This window comes from Eleginops maclovinus, chromosome 10, assembly GCF_036324505.1.
Source record: "Eleginops maclovinus isolate JMC-PN-2008 ecotype Puerto Natales chromosome 10, JC_Emac_rtc_rv5, whole genome shotgun sequence".
Lineage (NCBI taxonomy): Eukaryota > Metazoa > Chordata > Actinopteri > Perciformes > Eleginopidae > Eleginops > Eleginops maclovinus.
The window spans coordinates 17506093-17523153 of NC_086358.1; the positions used below are offsets into that span (position 1 = coordinate 17506093).

The 17061-nt window shown below is 40.6% G+C and overlaps 1 protein-coding gene across 6 annotated transcripts in view; it reads left to right on the top strand.

Annotated features, from left to right (window-relative positions):
* The window catches only part of wu:fj29h11 (uncharacterized), a 45389-nt gene that overhangs the window by 13988 nt on the left and 14340 nt on the right, over positions 1 to 17061 (top strand). For 5 of the 6 annotated variants that reach the window (XM_063893446.1, XM_063893442.1, XM_063893443.1 and 2 more), the window contains 22 exons: positions 72 to 252; positions 339 to 505; positions 639 to 782; positions 1092 to 1270; positions 1443 to 1618; positions 1727 to 1951; positions 2042 to 2151; positions 2772 to 2987; positions 4391 to 4517; positions 4637 to 4853; positions 4969 to 5116; positions 5636 to 5813; positions 5920 to 6097; positions 7627 to 7753; positions 7857 to 7976; positions 8916 to 9066; positions 9159 to 9271; positions 10454 to 10604; positions 10755 to 10997; positions 11810 to 12022; positions 15965 to 16146; positions 16284 to 16467. In XM_063893446.1, coding sequence (XP_063749516.1) covers positions 72 to 252; positions 339 to 505; positions 639 to 782; positions 1092 to 1270; positions 1443 to 1618; positions 1727 to 1951; positions 2042 to 2151; positions 2772 to 2987; positions 4391 to 4517; positions 4637 to 4853; positions 4969 to 5116; positions 5636 to 5813; positions 5920 to 6097; positions 7627 to 7753; positions 7857 to 7976; positions 8916 to 9066; positions 9159 to 9271; positions 10454 to 10604; positions 10755 to 10997; positions 11810 to 12022; positions 15965 to 16146; positions 16284 to 16467 — 3730 coding nt within the window. The remainder of the gene's footprint in view (positions 1 to 71; positions 253 to 338; positions 506 to 638; positions 783 to 1091; positions 1271 to 1442; positions 1619 to 1726; positions 1952 to 2041; positions 2152 to 2771; positions 2988 to 4390; positions 4518 to 4636; positions 4854 to 4968; positions 5117 to 5635; positions 5814 to 5919; positions 6098 to 7626; positions 7754 to 7856; positions 7977 to 8915; positions 9067 to 9158; positions 9272 to 10453; positions 10605 to 10754; positions 10998 to 11809; positions 12023 to 15964; positions 16147 to 16283; positions 16468 to 17061) is intronic. The other variant, XM_063893444.1, reaches the window with a different exon arrangement.

A 17061-nucleotide genomic window follows, 5' to 3' on the forward strand; every position in this document is an offset into this window, starting at 1 on the left:
AGTACCTTGTTCTTACCACATGATTAATTACCATGTCTGTAACACAAACATTTGCATAATTCCCAATCCAGCACATCCAGAGCTTCCTGCTGCAGGTGTCATGTAACCGGCTGGCCAAGGCTCTGTTTCAGCTGGCCATCTGTGGGGGCTCCCTGGCTGTCCCTCTGGACCTGGTGCCCAAAGATAAGACGTCCAGCACCACGGAACAAACTAAAGATCAAGAGAAACCCACCACAAACCTCCCCAGCGAAGGTATAATGCAGTATCTAGTGTTTCTGCCACACACATTTGACCTAATCTGTCTATAATTACCAGACCTGTCTGCCTGTGTCTTTCAGCCAAAGTGAAGCAGTTCCTTAAAGACACCCTGTCCTCTCAGAGGACAGCCACCACTTTGGCCAGCATGGCTGCTTTGGAGAAGAAGTTGACCAAACAATTCCAGGTCAAAGATTTCCTCTCTTTACAGCAAGGCAACTTTCTGGAGTTCCTGGTTAAACACATTCAGGTACAAGTGTTTTCCTCTCTTAAGGTTCTGTGGAATAGATTCATTGAAGGCTTTCTTTAGTGAAGATCTCAGGCGTTTTATACATTGATATTCTACACAATCATGCCGTGCTTGTGTCTGTGGTTGTGTGCAGCTGCTGCAGGAAACACTGGGGTCGACTCTGGCCCTGAGCAGTAGCAGCATGGACACAGCAGGCAGTGGCTTCAGACCCAGCAGACAAGATGTGTTCGAGTTCATCACACAGTGTGGGGACTTTGACCCCTCTGATCCAGATGCCGTGAGTCATTTTGCTAACACAAAGGACAGGGGGAGATGCTTACAGAATGACACGTGCTTTACCTTGGACACATCATTCATGTCTCCTCTGGACATCATTAGGACATACATCTTCATTTGTCTGTGTTAATTGGAACCTTTAACAATCATATATTTTTGGCTGTGATTTTCTCCATGGTATAAATATTCATATCCACTGTTATTTACTAAAAACAAAGCACTTTCTGTGTCAGTGCTATCATTTTCTTATCTCTTTCCCTGTACAATGTTCTAGAAGAACATAAATAGGATTCAACTTTCTGTTTCCCAGCTCCACCACATTGAGTCAGCTCTGAGATCCCACTACAGGCTGAGGGACAGCCGGGAGCTGGGCTACGGCTCTCTGCAGATGCTGGCCGGCCTGGTGCAGCAGCAGAGAGGATTGGCTGGAGGAGGAATGAGCCAGGTCTACTACGAGTCAGCATTGTTCGCCAAACATAACCACTCCAGGTTAGCAGTGTAACGCAGCACTATCAGAAGAGAGGCGGGCTTTCTGGTTTAAAGACTGTGCTTAATTTAGCCACCTTATCATCAAAGTGCCTCCATTGGCCATAAAAGATCATTTGGAATGGTATTTTTGTAGCAATGTTTTTTCTCTTGTCTCCAACATCCGTTCTGTAAGCAGTCCCGAAGCCGGCTGTGAGGCAGTGGGGCGTCTCGGGGAGAAGTCCAAGGCCCAGGCCCTGGCCAGCCTGCTCTCCTGCCCTCTGCTGGAGGACCTGAGTGAGTGGAGCCAGTGGGATCTGATCTTCAAACCCCTTCATGGCTCCCTGAGAGAATTCATTGAAAGAAATGCAGGTAGGAGTTTGTGTATGGTCTTTCTTGAAACTAAAAATGGAATTACATGACAATTTGAATGTCTTTGTTTTTGGATGTATAGTAACCACTGTTTTACTTCCCACACAGCTAATACAGGCCTAGCAGCATTAGAGGTCACACCAAGTCTGCTCCTCAGGATCACCACTCACACAGGAGACAAGCATTTCTCCAGCGCCGCTATGAACCTCGACCCTGTGGGCACAGCCGGCCACCTCGTTTCCATGGTAGTAGCTGACGGCATCGTCAACGCTCCCACTGCCCTCCTGGCCAATCACATGCAGAGCTCCCTGGCAGCAGCTGTGGCGCAAGAAGGTTCACTTTTAATTCCCTCAAGCCTTTTTTGAATTTGCTTAATGCAGCAGGATTGAGTCATCATTACTAAATAAGGTTTGTGTTTCTTAGATTTGTCCCAGGCTGAAGAGGACGTGTCCTGTTACAGCAGAGTGGCCAAATTCTTCTTGGCATGTTTGACACGGATCCCTGCTAGAACCTGCTGGGCTCTTTTGCAGCAGGTCAGTGCTGCTTTTAAAATCATGGGATATACTTGTTTGGGAGAAGGTTACATCAAAGTTATGTTTGGATTATAGAATAAAGATGCTGAAAGCAAAAAGTCCAAATGGGGTTTTTAAACTCCTCCCATGGCTCATTAAGTAGGCTCAAGAAGAGATAGAAATGTATATTTATTTGCAGGAACAGTCCTAATCCTCCTGCAAACCGAGCCTCTTACTGGTACATCCTGAGGGAATACAGGGACAGTGGAGGTGTGTTGTGGTGTGAGATGGAGCTTTTTATAAACAAAAACATTTCAGTGTGTCCTTGTCAAAAAAAGTGGGCAGCTAACCTAAATTGCTGAGAATGTGGTTCAGTTGTCATGACAATTACAAACTATTACAGTAAGCTGGTCACATAGATACAGCAGCTTCCTGGCTTAATGGTGATTTGTTTGTCCAAACAATCTTCTTACCATTAGACTCAGGATGTACAACTCTAATCTTATAGCAACACATTTGTTGTAATTGCTGTTACAACATAGTTTCAGCAATTTCTTTGGACATGTTACCAGAAACTGATGAAAGTGTTGCTTTCAGATTAAGAAATGATTTGTTTTTTCTTGCATGTGTGTGACTTGCAGGTGTTTTTGGAGCCTTTCTCTCGTGTGTTGGGCCAGGCCAAGTCTAAACAGGTCCTGATCACCGTGGCACAGTCTAACCCGAGCCACATGAACTGTCTGCACCGGCTTGGGATCCTCCTGGGCATCACGGACTGGGTCAAAGACTACCAGAAAAAGCTGAACCCACAACAGAGCCAAACCTGCAATACGTACACAGCACTGGTGAAACAGGCCAAGGTCAGATAAAAATCTGGGAGTTGCATTAACAGAATCAACTTTCATTCATATTATATCATTAGTTTCCATATCAGCCTAATAATTCTGAATCAGGACCTAGAACTATTTAGAGAAAATAATTTGTTAAAAATAATGTCCACTTGGGCAATGGGCAACTTGTATTCCATTGTGTCAGATACTTCATCAACAGTTCATATCTTATTTTACTTATTAATATTAAATAAATGATATAGGAAGGGTTTTGGCAAAACCGGATAACAGGGGCGTGCGCCCTTATACCAAAATGCCAAATTTCCCGTATAATTTGAAAGTGTTGCCAGAAAACAAAACTTTAATTTCTCCAAAAATATGAAAAACTTGTGTCAAACAGACCGTCAGATGGCAGAGACAGCTTTGTTTTTACGAAGGATAAATAGGGGATGGATGTCCGGTGGGTCTGCTGGTGGACGAGTGGCAGGCAGTAGGCTTACACTGAAACTGAGATTTCTGAATTACATCCTTTCTTTTACTCTCCTTTTTAATGTAGAGGAAGCAAATAAACCCGAACTCTGGATTTATTTGTTGTTTGAGGAGCAATATATGACATGAACAAACTAGTATGTCCCGCTTCGCTCTAATGCATTATTTTCACTGGAAAGTTGGTGGGGCTGTAGTTTTGGCCGGAAACCACGTTAGTGCCCTCATACTATACTTTTCTAGAAAAAAGCTGATAAGCATATTTTTGCCTTTTTGCAAATGAGTTCTTATGAGTCCTTATCTGATTTTTAGGATATTGGTTGTGACAGTAAACTTTTTCCTCTCTCTCTTACAAGGGACTAGATTACAGAGTTAACGTTTTTTATAGCATGTGTCTTCAAAAGCTAAGCTAAACCAGATTTATTAAAGCATGTCATTGGATGGGGATTAGATACAATGTGTCTCCCATTCAGAGCGATGTAGGGCGCATTTTCACACAAGGCACAGCAGCCTTACTTCCTTCACTATTTAATCTCTAGCATTTCTATAAATTACATGTAGTGGAACTTTATCCATTTATATTACATGACGCAGCTGATTTCATCTTTCACTGTGTCAATGCAGTGACCGGATGAAACTACAAAATAAATAAGTTTGAGCCACACTCTTAGATGAGTGTGGCTTGTTGCTCTGATCTTTGTGAATCTGTTTGCAGGCTCATATGCATTGAAAAGGGCTGATTTGGCTCCAACTGTGTGCATATTACCTCATTTACAGTATATGTTCAAATAGCATAGTAGCACCAAGATGCTAGTTGCTCAGCAATTTATTTCTCGGCAAACATTTAGTTTTACAGGTTTATTCTTTTGTGAAATAATTTCATTTTTAGGTAAAACATCTTTTGTGTTATTGGCTTGGCTTCTAATTGTCTTTGTTCTTGTCTTCAGTCTAATTTGACCGATTCTGAGAGCGGCAGTCTGTCCGCTCTGAATACGAGTGAAGATGAGTATCTAGAGGAGAACATGATGGACAACAGCTTCGCCTCCTCCACTCTCAACCAGAGCCTGCAACAAGGTGATTCAAAGTTCATAGTTCCAAGGAAGAAAATGCCAAAAAGAAAGTAGTTCTCTTCATGAATTTACATTTCATTCCTGACTCCTGAATTTTTTTAACTGCTCAATGTTATCTTCTAGTGAATGGCGAGGAAGACCTGGTGGTTGAGGAGGAGGATGTAGAGGAGATGTATGAGTTGACCTCCCTGCCTAATGGAGAGACATCAGGCCTCAGCAGTGAGGCTGAAGGAGGAGAGGAGGAGCAGCAGTCAGAAATGTCTGAATCCAATGAAGATGCTGCCGGCGGCCAATCAGAAACCACATCAGATCTCCAAAGAGCTGTCATTGAGGACATCAGGTTTGTTCTCATAACATGTCTTTTTCAATCAACATTATTATGATTCTGTTTTGCCAAGTATAGCTTCTATGGCTGATCTATTCTATCTCCTTCTATCTCTTGTTTTTCCGCACAGGAAGAGTGAGTTCGGTATCGGTGTAGAGTTGAACGCTGAAGGCCAGAAGCTGATGCAGGTCCATTCGGAACGGCTGGGTCGCAGCTTAGACCGCCTCTCCACAGAACTCTACAGCAAGGACACACACTTTGTCCTGGAACTCATTCAGGTGGAGTTTTTACACCCTTAAAGATCATTCTGCATCATGAATATCTTTGATCCTTTATAGATATTAAATAAGACTCAGAATAATATATTATGCTCAGGGGAAATTGAGTAAATCAAGCTAAATATTGTCATGAAAGTTTAAAATAAGTAAAGAATGATATTACACCTGAAACTGATTAAAAAGACAATTTCCTTTTTGGTCCTTTTTTATTTTAGTCATTATAACACTTCCTCTTAAAATCTGCACAACTCTCAACTTTAAAGTCTAATATTTGTCATGTATCACTCCATTTATTCTTATATTTGTATATTCAGTATAGAAATGTCTCTATTTTTTAATATAAACTCTTTATGAACTGTTCTATTTTTTATCCATCCTTGTAAGAGTAAACCTACTTGGCAATAAACCTGATTCTGAGCAGATGGGATTAATATATAGTAAAAAATCAAATTAATCTACCCTGAAATTGGCTCTTCAGGGCTATTAAATAATTATGAGTCATTCCTTTTCATTTTTCAGAATGCTGATGATAACAGTTACCCATCAGAGGCCGGAGTTGTTCCCGCGCTTGCCTTTGTGGTGGAGAGGGACTGCATCACCGTGCTCAACAACGAGAGTGGCTTCCAGGACAGGAACATCAAAGCCATCTGTGATGTGGGTCGCAGCACCAAGGGCAAACACAAATATGGATACATAGGTGAGTATGTGTTTGGTGCCTTGATGGAGACCAGATATTCTCACTGATCAGGGCTTGAAAATATGAGTTTGTCGTAACATGATCTCGGTTACCCTACTCATCACAGGTCAAAAGGGCATCGGCTTCAAATCAGTGTTTAAAGTGACCGACTGCCCAGAGATTCACTCCAATGGTTTCCACCTGCGCTTCGACAAGTCCTGCGGTCCCATGGGATACATCCTCCCCCACTGGATGGAAGAGGAGAGGCCTCTGGACACACAGCTGCTGGGCGTCAATCAGCACAGGTTGGTAGATAGAGGAGCAGTGTGGCATAGCAGCAGACATTTTGATTGGTCTTTGTAGCAAGAAGAGTTACTAATAACAAGGTGGAGGGCTCTGTTCTATTCAAGTGTCCCACTAAAAACATGAGGGGGGGATAGTGAGCCAGCATGCACACATTGTGCTCTCTTCTCTGAGACAGTCCTATATATAACACAAACATCATATCTTGATATTTAAATTATATGATCTACTTAAAGATGCCATCCATAATGAAAATGAATCTCTCTCAAACTGTTTAATTATCAAGCTTACACAGATTCAAATTGATTGGCTATGCAAAAATAGAAAAAAAGATTACGGCTAAACCAATGAATTCTCTTTTATGCTAAGAATTAGATTTGTAAGAATCGCATTTGATTTAAAGTATAAACAATATAGTGTTCACTTTGGATAGAAAACTATGACAAATTATGATTGTGAATGATAATAGAGCAATGCCTGCATTAGACAATTACTGTGACATGTTATATCAATAGGCCATATCATTTATGAAAAACACCAAAATGCAGTTTAAAAAATACAAATAAAAAATCTCTAATCTTACTTTCCACTTTCTCTTTCCCTCACTTTCTCTGTCTGTTTCATTCTCTCTCAAACACCCTCACACAGACTAGATTGTGTAAAATGTTGGGAAAATAATCGGATGACTAAAACAAGAAAACATTTTAATTTTTTCATTAAGAGACAAGATGTTTCTTTCCAATGTCTGATTAATACAGTGTCAAACACAAGAGGTTCAGGTTCAATAGGTTGGTATTTATACCTGGAGGTCGATTTAGTTTGCAAAAAAAAGACAAGGGATTGACTGTGAAACGTTTTAAGACAGACAAATCTTTCAAAAAGTAACCCATGCTCCATCAAATCACATTTAAAAACATTTAAGAACCACTAGAACAAACATAAACAATCCAGCAAATAAATAAATATGCATTACTTCCATAGCATCTGTGTGACAATGCTACAACTTGGTCATTTTTCCGATGGCTGGGAACCATAACTCTTGTGTTAAACAAGATCATATAAAGTTGATGAGGCTAAATATCTCCCTCTTTAGATGTAAAATGCTCAATAATAATAATAATAGTACATTTTATTTATAGAGCGCTTTTCTAAAAACTCAAAGTCACTTTACAGAAATACAGTTCATCAAAACATAACTCAAACAACACACTTAATTATGTTTATCGGCTAGCCGCTAACTTTTTCTGTCTTACAATTGGTTGTGTCAGTTAAAGTAGTGGGCCGTCAACACAGAACAAAGAGCAGAGAAGAAGAACTGAGTGGAACTGCAATCCATTTGATCCATTGTTAAGGTGCAGCTTTAAATCAAGTATATATTGCCAAGATGAGGACTACTAACGTGATTAATAGATATTTCCATTTCCATTTCTAAAATCCTCCAGAGAAATGATCTTCAGAAGAAACAGGATACTTAATAAAACCTGCATTGATATTTCTAACTAATAGTTTTCTAATACTTCTCTGTGATCAGCTGGACCACTAAGATCTGCCTTCCTCTGCGCTCCGAGAGCCTTCAGACCAGGAACCTGTTTCATGACGTGCACCCCTCCCTGCTGCTCTTTCTGCACCGCCTACGCTCCATCTCCATCTACAACCAGGTAGCCTGCACTTACACATTTGTTCACAAAGTTTACTTGAATGTTTCAATACCAAAGCAAGTCATTATAAATCCCCTGTCTTCTATACTTTCACCACCCGCAGAGTGAAAAGCGCTCTGTGACGATGACTCGGAAAGACCTGAGTCACAACATGTTGGAGGTGGAGCACACAGAGGGGATTGAGCGCTGGCTCGTGGTCAAAACGGTGGTGCACACCAAGAAGGTAACCCCGACACTCACTTCCAAGTCTCATTCTGTTGCTTCATTTTCAAGGACGTTCCTCTGCCCCACATTGTAAACCTCACTCATTAGCCAGGCTTTTTTGAAGTTACCACATCAATTTGGGAATATATAACAAAAAAATCATGCAGTGCAACAGCACATTTTAATGATCTGTCAGTCTCACACAAGGCTATAAAACTTGCTACCCTTCATTCTACACTTCCCTTTTCGCTTCCATTTCCCAGAAGCAGCTACCCATTACTGGCAGTCAGGTTATGCAAGAGTAGAAATGCAGCTGCGTGAGAGAAAATGTGTTCAGCGTTCCGTTCTCTAGCTTTCCAGCAGCCATTTACCATATATCAATATCCATTTCTATAAGCAATCTGCTTATTTGCAAGCTGCTCTTTTTTGTTTGAGTGTCTAATGCTACATTTTTCTTTCTTTATTTATATTTATCTCATTCCATTTCATTTATTTATCTCATTCCATACTCATATTATTATATGTTTCAATTTAGGCAATAATGTCACATACTCATATGTCTATGGTACTTTATGTTCCGAGGGCTTCACCTTTTTTTTATCTTAGAATGTAAGACTGTAGGGACTCTTTATATTATCGTTATCTAAAAAGTCATATTTTTACTTTATTTATTTAAAGGGGGCCCTATTCTGCTTTTTGTGGTTTTCCCTTTCCTGTAGTGTGTTTTTGTGCATGTAAATGGTCTGCAAAGGCTGAAATCCAACCGTTTCCTTCCACATGAGCACAATAATAGCACGTACACATAGTAAAGCACAATTAAAGCACACATTACTAACCTACAAACACAAGAGCACATACGTAAGAGACAACTAGAAATTAATGATATAGCCCCTTCTCCAGCTTATGACACCTTATTTTGCTAGCATTTGATTTGAACATTGATCTGTTTCTCATTCAGATCAAAGCGGATGTTGAGTCCACCGAGCTTGCTCTGGCTTTCCAGCTCAACAACAACATGACAGAAGGTGACATTGTGTGTCAGCCACAGAAACAGCCCGTGTTTGCCTACCTGCCCCTGCGCAGTTTCGGCTTCCGTTTCATCATCCAAGGTGAGACTGGAGTTCAGATTTAAAGAGCTTTAATGGACACACAGTTTACATAAAGAAGCAGACATCTGACTCTCACTTGGTATCTTCTTCAGGGGACTTTGACATCCCTTCCTCTCGTGAAGATGTGGACAGAGACAGCCCGTGGAACCAATGGCTCCGATCTGAGATACCGCCTCTCTTCCTGAAGGCCAGGGATGTCTTCACTGTAAGACCATGCTATATCTGCAGGGCTTTGGAAAATGTCACTAAAAGATCAAATGAGATGAAATATCACTTAAAGGTTTCCTATTATGCTATATTTGAACAATATATTGTAGGGCCATATCTATACAAAACATGTCTGTGAAGTGTTTTGCTCAAAATACCAAACAGGTCACCAGCGTAGCATGCCTCATCCCCCTCTATTTCAGCCCTGTTCCTGAAGTGCTGATTCTGTCGTCATGCAGCTCTCTCTCCTCTGTCAAAGTTTTCTAGGGCAGAATCTCACATCCAGCATTATTTCTGAACAGTATGGAGCTCAAACGTTACACATATTCTCTCCAGTACAGCATTAGCTCTGAGTGTTAGCGATGCTTGCTAATGTCTATAACACAGACCATATTACTTCCAAAACAGCTGTGGGATGGGTCTCGTCTCGCCAACTGCATATGGGGGACGATAGGTTGGGGCGTGTCACCTGGGTGGGACATTGCCAGGAGTGTAATGTAAAGCCAGCCCACATTTTCCTTATTACGCCATATCGGCAGCCAATCTGGATCAGCTCGTTTGTATCCCCGTTTTTAGAGATGTGGGTTAGGAGGAAAAGAGAGAGGGTTGTGTGACTCTGTGAGTCTCCTTACCGACCGGGGACACATATTTATGAAAAAAAGACATCAAAAAGTGCATTTTGCATAATAGGGGACCTTTAATTTATCCCTTCAAGGAAAGCTGGATATCCTTGCGTTTATTATTACAGTTTTATTATATATATAATAAAAGTAAAAACATTAAGGGGTGAAAACTTGTGATATAACAGGTCATATGATAAATTCAGCATAAAGTGCTACTGCTTTTTTTCATTTAGTATTTCCATGGGCTGTTTAATGGAAACCAGCACTTAAATCTAGCCAGGGGTTAGATATTAAAAAATGTTTTCTAACTTATGAATAGGCAACGATCAGTCAATAAAGCAGTGTTTTTTAAAGAAAAAACATCTTAAGATAGGATTTTTAGAGGGTAAGACAAATGAAAATACCTTCTTCAGGATTGCTTGGGTGTTTTTTGCCACTATTTGAATGTTTGATGAATGACAACAGTTAGACTTTGTTGCTCAACTGTTAAAAATGTTAAAAGTAACAAAAACTGACATCACTCATTATTCACTGGTTATTGTGCTTCTTTTTTCCAGGATCACCCAGAGTTTAAAGGTCTGAAAGGCCTCTGCCAGTTCCTGCAGTTTGTCCCCCTGCCTGATGAGGTGTTGGACTTCTTCAAGCCTGTTGCCAAGCAGATTATTCAAATGCTGAAGGGCGAGCCGTTCCTGCCTACACTCAGCTCAGGTATTACTCACAAACGCAGGTTCTGTCAGTTAAAAACAGCGCAGACAAGACAAAATAATTATTCTATATCAATGCTGTGATCTCTGCGTCGGTATACCAGCCATGAACTCATCGTCTCTAACCCTGTGCATGTCCATGATTTCTCTCCAGATGGTACGATTGTGTACAAGCTGCCGTCCAAAGTGGCCGTCTGTCAGGACGCTGTGATCCGCGACGTGATTGGTCGAGACGAGCTGGAAAAGCATCTGTCTCTCTCCTATCTTCACCCGGGTCTGAGCCCTGCCCCCCCCGCTTCCCTTCTCACTCTCCTGGGAGTCCAATACCTGCGGGGATCTGATGTTACCGCCGTAACCACAGCCATGGCCAAGGAGCTGATGGAAGGCACCCATTCAGGTGTGTGTGATGGAAAGTCAATCCATGTCACTTCAAATTATGGCAGAGCAAAACCAGTTATAACTTCTGACAGAATGCAATGTGTGTAATGTCACATGAACACAGGTATGGCAATTTTAGAAAATGTGTTAAGTTTTGCTCAAATGTTTTACCTGGAAATGACTTGGCATTTTAACAATCACAAATCCTTGTCTTGAAGTCAAAACATTTTTTGGGTGGGGGTCGGAGGCCTGGAGTTAGGTCTCTGTTGAAAACAAGCTAAATAAAAACAGTTTCGAACAAGTTGCTTAATGAGATAACTTAACGTCATCAGGCCGAACATTAGCCGCATTTAGATTATCGGTGATGACGTGAAGTCATGCTATTATAACTGTTATATAGTTTGTATATAGCCTTACGTTTACTTTTTTTCATTGCAATAATGCTTCTGCAGTTATAAAAGTGGTGTTAATATGTTGAGATTATACTGCTGAAGAAAATACAGTATGAAAATATCATGAACGTGTTATATAAAAAAAAAATCCCATGGAGTTTTTATCGACGGAGCTTCTTGATGTCTTCTAGTCGGACTAAAACAATTCTTCTTCCCCGCACCACTCTGTTGAACTCGTGAGTGTAGATACATATCCAACATTATGGAGCGAGAATTAAATACTGCAGCTCAACCTTCTTTACTTAATGTGTATGCTTTTGTACTGTAGATGCTCCTTTGTTACATACATACACCTATTCCTTTTGTAATCTATAATAAATAAAACAACAAAACAATGTCAATGTAATTTAATATTTACGGCACCAACCCACTCTTTTAGATGGCGACCTGCATCAGCTTGCCAAGCTGCTGGTTTGCAACTACCGAGCTCTGGAGTATGGCTACGGAGAGGCAGACTCCATCCTGAATACCCTCAGGGATTTACCCATAATCCCCCTTGCTGACGGACGTGTGGTTGCACTAAGTGGAGAAGGAGTGTTCTTTCCAATGGAGGAAACCAAAACCAGAAAAAAGAAAGCTCAAGCTCAGATAGGTAAATAATATTAACATACAGTTATTTTTTAACTTATGTGAATATGGTGGTTAGTTTTCACAGTGATATTTGAAATCTCAGATGCTAATTTGGCATGATGCCCCTTTTCGATTGCTCCATCTGGCAAGGGCAAATCATTTAGCCTCACAAACATTCACAGGTGTTCTCTGTTTCTGCAAGCCTTTTCATAGATTGCTTTAAATTTGAATTTGGCATAATGCTGAAAGATACACTGCTGTCTTGTTTCTAACTCTTCTATTCAACGACAACATTAAAACCTCATGGTCTACCCTAGATAAAGCTAAGGGTGTGAGTATCCTTCTACTTGTATAAGTGTTTAAACATTTGTACTGTTTTATTTTTCTAGTGAGGGACATTGGTGATGGAGCCATAAACTGACTGACATTATTTATTTAATAGTTATACATTAATTTTATTGCTGTTTTTGTTTGTTGTAAATCTATCTTTTTATTCTTGTGTAATCCAAGCCAATCAAATAAGTTGTTTTATGCTTTTTGTTTTGATAGCAGTTTTTGGTCACAGGGGGAGAGAAAGCCTGGTGATTATATTTTCCAATAAACGATTAGGTGAGCTCTCTGGATAAGTAAAATAGAACCCAATACACAGTATATAGGGCCATTTAGAGTTTAAAGTGCATTTTGAACGAGACAGGTGAGTGTGTAGTATCTTTTGTGCAGATAATTATTACCCAGCACCTGCAAGGAATATATCACTGTGCATGGGCCTACTGATGACACAGTGCTAAATCAGCCAGGTCAACAACAAGAAAAAAACCGATGAAGCAGGGAAAGCACTCAGATATAGTGCAGAACAGTTTCACAGGTTTTCAGTTTCCCAAAAATGTGGCTAACCCATGTAGAAAAACAAAATAGATAAATATCTATCACCTTGGCGATGGGGAGAGGTGCACCCTTTCCATCTGTGCTCATAAACCTCCGCAGTGGAAAACTAAACTTGAAGAAAACTGAAAAATGGAGGTGTGAATTTCTACAGATTAATAACAATGACGGAAAAGTGGGACCAAGATCTTGTGATGAACTGACATTGTTGTTCTGGCTGTTAAACAGGTAAAATGTTTCCCCAGCGTCTGAGAAGTTCTATAAATAGAGCCGGTTGTTAAGACTCCCTCACGTCTCTAAGAAATAGCAGACGTACAACCCCCTCAGTTCAGAACACGCTGAAGCGGAGGCACGGCGCCGTGATGTGCGTCATCACATTTAAAAACAGTACTCAAAGCACAGGTTTAGAATGCCAAGCATGAATAATTGATTTTCACGCGCTGATGTAAGCATCCTGCCGCTGCACATCGCTGCTTTAATAGTCGTGTATTTTAAGTGGCTCGGTGTATTTATAAACAGCTTATAGAGCTTATTATGGAAAAGAAAATTCTCTGTTTAAGATCTCCTTCAAAAATCAGTTTACTGAACAGATGTGGCAAATACATTTATATTGTTTGTTATTACCATTTAATGTCAGTAGTGAGTCAGTTAGGCTGTTAATAAATGATGGATTTAATCTAATAATTATGAAAAACATCTTCACACTGCCTGTTTTTCTTGTTTCAACCAGTCTAACCCCCATAGCATTTTAACAGTGTTAAACTGAAGAAGGAAAAAAAAGCCACAAATCCCCACTTTTAAGAGGCAAGGACAAAATGTGACATTTGATGAAAACAAATTATACATTTTCAAATTGGATTAGCTATTAAACTAATATTTTCAGCTTAAAAAAAACTTAAAGTTGGCTTTCTGCAGTTATCTATGAAATAGGAAACCTGGCTTCTTTAATCAGAAGACAGCATTCTTCCCTGTCCCTCGATAGAGATCTTTTTGAAAGAATATATATTCTCTGCAATGTGCAGTACACGTGTCAATGAGTGGCTTTACATGTCTGCATGTGCCTGATGAAAAATTCAGTGTGAAAAAGGATGTCTGTGACAGAGGCAGATCAGTGGGATGAAAGGACAGATCATTTCAGGTTGGGATGTGTCCTCATCTTCAAAAAGATAAATCAAAGATCAGCTGTTTCCTCGGAAGAAGCAGATTGTAGACTTTTACAACTTAAAGAGGACATATTCTGCTCATTTTCAGGTTCATGTTGGTATTTTGTGCCTCTGCTTTAATGTTCAAAAGGTGCAGAGCACAGTCTGCTCTGATTAGCGACCCGGCCAGCTCTGTTGTGATTGGTGAACTGCTTAGAATATGTCTTGGAAATGTCCCTTCCCTTAGCCTTTCACGTAGAATGTGTTGGAGCGCTAGCCAATAGAAGCAGGAGTGTTACATAGTGATGTCAGTATGTTACGAAGTACACACATGGTGCAATAGAGGCATGTGAGGCAGGGATTTTAGCCTTTGCAGACCATTTACATGCACTAAAACATATATAGCACACTACAGGAAAGGGAAAAACCCCTAAAGTATAATAGGGCCTTTTTAAAGGGGACCTTCCACTAAAAAAAGTTTTTCCCTGTTGTTTTTGATATAAGATAAGTCAATATGAGTTGGTAGGTTTGAAAACTATGGTGGTACGATGGTTTTTCACATTAACCTCTTAAGCCCAGACGCAGCAACTTGTAAGAAACAGCGTCTCAGGGCATGTTAACATTTAACAACCTATTAATGTGGCATACCCACTTAACGGGAAGAAACTCGGCTAACAGACCATATCAACCATTTTTACCAAAACAAATAATTCCAACACAAAGCGTCTAAATCAGCACTGACCGAAAATGAGCTAACGCTACATAGCACCGAGTGAGCTACAGCGATTTTTTTACTTCATGCTATCTGCACAAACCACATATCATATGAAGTCTGAGATTCCACGGATTCCATTGGTATAAGTCTCATCACTGTATGAACAAAACTCACTGAACTAGCAGCCAAGAAAGAGCAAGAAAACTGCTTCCCTTCACAGATCCATAGCTCTGAACAGTCTTTGCTGTTTGAGATCAAAAGTTGTGTTCAAGGTCATACAAACGCTGCTGAAGGTCATACAAACGCTGCTGAATGTCATACAAACACTGCTGAAGGTCAATCCGATGTCTCTGTGTCACTTTGAAATGATTACTGATAATCTGTGATTATTTGTAATAAATACGGCGCAACCATAGACTGTATATATAGATGGGCGCAACAAGCGAAAACATTTTTTCAGGTTTTTTTAGGGGCGGGACATTTGACAAATCTCTAAGCGGTTGACCAATCACAACAGAGTCGCCAGCTAACCAATCAGAGCAGAGTGCGCTTCTGCAAAGGTGGGAGCATGGGCTCTTCAGAGCGTTTTCAGACGGAGTGAAAAGTGGTCATTTATGTCCATGCAGTGTGAGGAAAATAAAGCACTTTTTCAACATTGAAGCATGAAAACATGTCATAGTGGAGCAACAAAATACACATATGGACCTGAAAAGTAGCATGATAGGAGACCTTTAATTAAATAATATATGAAGCTATAGTGTATGCCATGTATTGTGCATATCAACAGAGTTTACTCTTCACAGGGACTCCTTCCCGGCCCGTGGAAATGTAAAAATGTCTACCATGGAATCTAATCAATGGATCTTAATGCGTCTCTTGTGAGCCCAGTGACTTAATGGATGTGCAAATAACCTAATTACTGGTGTTCCCCTTTAAATAATTACATCCCGGCAGTTATTGATTAACAACAGTTTTGTTTCATAAATTCTATTAGGGACATCATTTCAGCCCTAAAGAGAGAATAAATCAATCACTTTAAAAAGTAAGAAGCGCCAGCACGAGCACATCCTGAACAAGCACTTCATTTTCCAAAGCCAGATGAAAACCCGACTTCCGAAAGTCTTCCAGTTAGATGTTTCTTCCTACATCTGCTGTAAAATAATCAACACATACAGCTATGTCTGCGGTGTTGTTTACCAAGCTTTCCTCTCATGTCTTTTCATAGGCCCTCTGTCTGCACTGTACAAGGATGTAAATGTGGTCCACCCCTCTCTGCTGAGCTGTGTGGAGCCTCTGGAGAGTCAGCAGGTCCGGGAGCTGCTCAGAAGACTTGGGGTTCACGACCTGGAGCCTCAACAGCTACTGGAGCAGCACATCTACCCCACCATACAGAGCAACAAATGGAAGGTGAATAAAACGGTCCCAATAATTACTTTATGCTCAGTTTACATAACACGTTTTGTGTTTTAAACAAGGCTTAAATATCTCTTCTGTTTCTGTTTCTCCCCCTCTATTTCGTCATTCTCCACCCGTTCTGCCACCAGTCGAAGCCTGAAGCAGTGCTGGTGAGCTACCTGGTTTTCATCAAGCTGCATTCCTCCTCCAGCCAGGAGTACTCCGACACTGCAGTACCCGTCCTCACCAACAAGGGTCTGCTGTGCCCCACCACTGAGAGGGTGCACTTCTCTGAAGAGTACGGGAACATCGACCTGCCAAATAACCTGCCTGGTAAGGAGAGCGATCTTGATACGGACACATGCACTGTGTTTGTAAAAAGGGGAATGAAGTTGTACTTCAGCAGTTCTTTATTCATCTTGGCCCGAGAAAGCAAGCTAAAAGACTTGTCCCTTACTCCCCCTAGCCCTTCTTCCTTTTCCCCTTCGGAAATTTTGACATAACTTGTTTGTTGAGTCGTTTCCTTGTGGAACGTTTTTGTGAGGGTCTGCTTCTATTGTTAGGATCAAAGAGAGCATTATATCCCTTGGAGGATTTAAGGGAGTTTTTGGTTTACTTTAAATAGCCCCATCTTAAATGTATAAAAGACCTTTAAGATGCTAAGCCAGCGGATCACACTTATTTCTTCATGTTTCAGTTGAAATTACAACGTATAGTTTAGTTGATCTTAATAAAGACAGTTGAAACTGAGCACTCTGGATACAGAAAGCATTCCTTTCCCAGAAGACCTGAGAGTTCTGGATGGTTCATAATGTAGCAGGAGAACCCTAAACTATTATATAAATCCATTAAGTAAATCCATCGTATTTCTGAGTTCAAGGATATAGCCTCAAAGCAGTGTTTCATGTGCCTGATTTCAAAGATGAA